This window comes from Corvus brachyrhynchos, unplaced genomic scaffold (genome assembly GCF_000691975.1).
Source record: "Corvus brachyrhynchos isolate BGI_N302 unplaced genomic scaffold, ASM69197v1 scaffold14, whole genome shotgun sequence".
Classification (NCBI taxonomy): Eukaryota; Metazoa; Chordata; class Aves; order Passeriformes; family Corvidae; genus Corvus; species Corvus brachyrhynchos.
The window spans coordinates 17,228,227-17,233,752 of NW_008239110.1; the positions used below are offsets into that span (position 1 = coordinate 17,228,227).

The following is a 5,526-nucleotide window of genomic DNA, read 5'->3' on the forward strand; positions in this document are numbered from 1 at the left end:
TGTGGGGTCTGGCACACGGAGCCCGGAGCTGCTTGCGTCTCTGCTACCTGCGCTGTCACCACTGGAGCCTTCCTGCCCCTGGTCCCAAGGCTGACTGTGGCAGCAGCCAGGGGGACTGCATGGGGTTCAGCTGTGGGCTGGGGATGGCAGGCTGCACCTTCCCAGAGACACAGGGAGAAAAACCAGATATGGCAGGACTGCCAAAGGCTAGCTCCCTGGTGCCCTGCCAGTCCTTCAAGAGCTCCTCATGCCGTGCCTCTCCAGGCCCGTGTTACACAGCCATGTCCTTTACAGGCATTATCCATTACTGTGCTTCCTCGAGAGGCAGATGTCTTCCTCCTCCCATTCCAGCACCAAACGCTTCAAAGTGGCCTCTCAAGTACTCTTGTTTCTCACCTCCCCCATTACAGCTTATCTTTATAATCAGCATGTGTTCTATTCCCATGTGGTAACAACTTTTCACTTGCACCTCTACTGCTCCAGACCCTTTCAGTTAAGAAATGAGCCATGACCTTCCTGTGCACCTGCATTGCTTCATCCTTTCACATCTCACTGCAAGCAGCATTCCAGAAATTGTTCCAGTTACTAAATATATCATAGTTTTCCCAGGGCTGCTTTTCCAAATACCTTTCAGTAGTGCATCACAAGCACAACTCAGTTCCTGAGCATTCAACATTTGATTCACACCTTACCAATCTGTCTTTGACAAGCAACATCCCAACCTCTTGTAAATGCTATTTTTTTTGTTGGAGCATGAAGTTGTGATTTTTATGTTTTCTTCATTTCATTCCAGAAGTACTCAAGGCTTCACATTTTGACAAATGTTCTCCTGGCTGAAAAGGTCTTTTTTTTTATTTCTAATTGATGTCTAACTGTATTTCCAAGAACTGTCAGCCAAAAATCAAGGAATGATGATTTAATTTCGGAATAACCTTGGTACATAAGGACTAGTTTAGCCATAGAATATACAATTTTAGGTAACGACTGTGAGGATGGAATAAAGGTAGACTTCACGGAGATGTAGGCTCCCGAATTTCCACTTCCTGAAATGAAAAGCATCCACCACTAGATGTCATCATTTCGGAGATTAAGGAAATGAAAAAACATTTTGACCTTCACTAAAGTAGACTTTACTTTTCACACTGATGGGCTGCTGAGAAACCACACACAGGCAAACGTGGACTTTGCAGCTGTTGGGCATGTAAAGCCGAGGGTCCAGGATGCTGGCAGGTTGACTCTGCAAATGCAGGGTGTGTGCAGGGGGAGAGGTTGGGGAAGAACACAAAAGAGGAGTAGACAGTATGGACTGCAAAAGGGGCTAGTCCTGTTTAAAATGAGCCTGGTGGGTGCACTTGTCTGACATTGCCAGGGGCAAATGTCTGTATCCTCCCCACACTGTGTGTGTGAGGAGTGTAGGTGTTCACTGCCAAACCTCAAGCAGAGCCAGCCAGTATGTGGGAGACCCGTGGGCTCAGTAAGAGCCTGGTAATCTGGGCAGGGATGCCAGGTGGACAGAGGGGACAGGAGTCATGTGTGTCCTGCACTGCTGAGCTTCTGTCCCTGCCAGGAGCCACCTGCACTTGTGTGTCCTGTGAGCCCCATGTGCGGGTGCTGGTGAAGGCAGTGGCATCCATATAGCCAGCAATGTCCATGTCCTTTGAGCATGAGTGTTTCTGGGAGGTGAAAGCAGCAGGTACATCCATCAAAGACTGGGACTCCACACACTCAACTGGGGTCCAGCAGCTGGGCAATAGGGAGCACTGGGCTGGGGCTGCTAGAGGCTCCTAACATTCCTTATCATGGAGTAGTGATATTTAAATAGCAAACAGCATTATTGGGAGGTAGATTGAAGGAGAAAAGACTGAATTTCTACAGAGATCCTATATTTTGATTGACAGTGGAATGGAATGAGGACCCCTAAACTCCTAAAATAACTACTGAAATGATGTTTTCTGAAAATAGCTTAATAGAATATTTATGTTCCGCTTCATGTATCAACTGCATACTGATTTCAATATTATAAATCACAGTAAGTTTTTAGATTTACTGAGGTTAAAAAGTCCAGTGCTAATAAAATACAACCATTTTTTCCTGTGTGCTGATTTTAATGACTCAGAAAACTGCCCTTGACAACCATTTGAGATTCTTCCTTGTTGTAGCATGCCCAGTGATGATAGCAAGAATAATTTCCAGTTACATGTTCCATGAACACTGTTGCAAACCATTTGAAGTTAAAGCAGTTGTAGTATTGTGTATGTTTTTGTTTCCTACAGGTCTAAAGATGAAATGATGGAAAGGAGAACTAATGACATTTTTATTTCATTTAGTTCTGAAGTAGACAGTGCTTCCCTAAAGCAGAAGATTTGGCATATGATTATTTCTGTATTCTTTTTTGGATCTTGAAGTAGTTTTCCATCCTAATTATACTTATGGCTAAAATGAAAACTATAGAAATTAAATATGAAAATTCAGTCTCCAAGTAGAATGCCTAATTGAATTTTATGTTGCTTTTTTAAAGGTGAAGAAAATTGACTCTAGTCTGTATGAAGATTTCAAAAACCATTATTTTGGAGATGAGATCTTGCACCGCTTTGATCTTTGCTCCATGTTGAAAAAAAAGCAACCAAATGGTTACTACTACTGTGAATCCTCTATTGTTTTTGGTAAGTACATCTTAATTTTCTTCTGATGAGTTGTGTCTCTGAGTTATATGTGCAAAAAGCCATTTTTTTCTGGAGTGTGTGTTAGGCAATTCTTGTAATATCCATGGAGTTTGACAGAAGTCTCTCCCTCAGCCTTGGCTCTGCCGGAACTCTGTGCTCTTGCAGGTTCTTGCTGGCAGCTAAAAGTTTCTGTTCAATTATCCATCTCCAGAATCCCATTAAATTTCTCATCCTAAAATGATTGTTTAAGATAAGTGAGATGTCTCACTCTCCAGAGTTGCTCATCTGTCTGTTGACTTTAAAGACAGGCTGCGTGACTAAGTCAGATTAGACACAGTACTTACAGATGATTAAAGCTGGGTGAAATGTCTCTGGTTTGGCAGAGATGTGACCCTACTTGGACTACATTCATAAACAGTGAGAATTTCAGTGGTACCACAGATTTGATAATAACTCTTCAGGATACCATTAGACTTTCAACATTGTAGAAACACCTTGCTAGATTATTGCAATGTTATAAATCACAGTTGTGTCTTTGTGCTTTGTCTTAACAGAAATACCACTGTTAGAAGTTAGTGCTGGTTTCAGGACTACGTGTAGGGCTTTGGTGACAATTTGGTTTCTCCCTTGTGGTGACTTCTTTTTCTGTGCTGCAGTGCTGCTGCTGGAAGTGCTTACTGGTCTTGAGGATTGTTTTGAGGACTTTTAATTAATACTTACACAATACTTTAAACGTCAGGCACTTCACAAATCTAGTTGCTGTTAATGTTTTTGGCTGTGCTTAGGGTCACCTTTCTTTAGCTTAGGTAAATTGTTACAAAAAAATCAAAAGCAGTACAGAGGAAAAAAGGGTAGGATATAGCAAAACTATTGCAAAATCCAGATCAGTTAAAATCAAAATGAGATATCTTTACACATATTTATTTATCTATCTATATATCTGTCTTATATTTATTACCTTGTGTTATGCATGTCTCATGTTTATCTTTGTGTATATAGCTATATATATAATGTCTTCTGTACATGTTTGTACATTTAAATATTACTTGTATGCGTCCAAATGCCTCAGAGAGAGAAATTACAAGATCATTTAACATGGTATAAAAATTTTGATTTGGGTGAAATTGAAGCTGCACTATTTACAAATATTCTTCAGACTATTTTGGAATATATGTCTGATTAAGGAATTCAGTATATAACTCAATAAAAAAAAATCTGTTTAGGAGTATATTTGGTAGATATGGACAATGTTTTTCCCAAACATTTGTTGAAATCTCTCTTCTTGAACTTACCTTGTTACTGACATCTCAGATTGCTAAAATGAGACAGTCTTTCAGCAGTCTTTTGAATGTGAGTCCCATTAAATGGTTTACAACAGCAGTCAATCAACCAGTATTCAAAGCAAGAATCAGATGCTTGTTTGGCTTTAACTCAATCCCAGTATGACAATGCATAAAGAATTTATGTGTCATTTTCACAGTCCAAACAGAACTCTGCTTTGAATTATTTTTACATGAGCACTACATCTGACTTTCTCTAGCCGTAGAAAGAATGGATGTTCTTCACTGATATTAGATTAAGAAAGTGCACTGTTATTATCCCCATTTTTCTCAGTTCTATATGGATTTAGATGCATCTTGGTGAAATATCTGCATTTAATTTCTTGGTTTTGTACACGTTAATATATATTTATTTAAAGTCAACAGGTGAAGGAAAACAGCTATATTGGAATAGAGTTTAAATTACTTACTTTTTAATTTCAGAGAAGAAGAAATTGTATTTTAATGAACTTTGAAACATTAATTTTAAAGTGGTTTAAAATGTGATTTGAATAGGGTTTTTAGTAATTATAGTTGCTAGGACATTAAAACAAGGGTGTTAATGTGGTTCTACTAATACATCAAAAATAGTGAAATTGGAAAACTACTTAATACAGACAAAACTCTGTATCCAGCTCTAGTTCTTCTTACATGTACATGTACACAAGCAGTTGTCTTTTCCTTGAAGTACACAGAAATTACAGAAACAGAATTTACTTGTTACCTAGAGTTTGGTCAGAGTTGAGATTTTTGCATTTAATATGATGAAAAGATCTAAAAGGGGATCAGAATTAATGTCAGAAATCCATTCACAGCAAAGACTTGCTTACTACCATGTCCTGGCAGCCAGGAGGGCCAAATGTGTCCTGAGGGGCATCAGGCACAGCATCCCCAGCTGGGCAAGGGAGGGGATTGTCCTGCTCTGCTCTGCACTGGGGCAGCCTCACCTCGAGTCCTGTGTGCAGATTTTGGTGCCACAGTGTAAGAAAGATGTGAAGCCATTATACAGTGTCCAGAGGAGGGCCACAAAGATGGTGAAAGGCCTTGAGGGGAAGCGACATGATGAGTGACTGAGGGCACTTGGTCTGCTCAGCCTGGAGAAGACTGAGAGGAGACCTCATTGCAGTTACAACTTCCTTGTGAGGGGAAGCAGAGGGGCAGGAGTCAATCTCTTGTCTCTGTTGCCCAGTGCCAGGACTTGAGGAAACGGCATGAAGCTGAGTCAGAGGAGGTTTAGGTTGGATAGCAGGAAAAGGTTTTTCACCCAGAGGATATTTGGGCACTGGAACAGGCTTCCCAGGGAAGTGGTGACAGCACCAAGCCTGACAGAGTTCAAGAAGCATTTGGACAATGTTCTCAGGCACATGGTGTCTTGGGGTGTCCTGAGCAGGGCCAGGAGTTGGACTCGGTGATCCTGATGGGTCCCTTCCAACTCAGCATATTCTATGATTCCATGGCTAATAAGTGCCACAACGCATATCAGCTGCACATTTATTTAAAAGTATGTTTAAAAATACGGGAACCAAAAGAGATTGATATGATAA

General features: G+C 40.6%; 1 protein-coding gene across 4 annotated transcripts in view; it reads left to right on the top strand.

Moving 5' to 3' along the window:
- AKAP7 (A-kinase anchoring protein 7) overlaps positions 1-5,526 on the top strand; it is a 79,824-nt gene that overhangs the window by 26,781 nt on the left and 47,517 nt on the right. For 3 of the 4 annotated variants that reach the window (XR_001863723.1, XM_017739466.1, XM_017739468.1), the window contains exon 6: positions 2,519-2,663. Coding sequence is in view for 3 of the 4 variants with exons in the window: in XM_017739466.1 (XP_017594955.1) it covers positions 2,519-2,663 (145 nt within the window). In the remaining variant the exon portion in view is untranslated. Of the gene's footprint in view, positions 1-2,518; positions 2,664-3,217; positions 5,067-5,526 lie in introns of those variants that run through there. The other variant, XM_017739469.1, reaches the window with a different exon arrangement.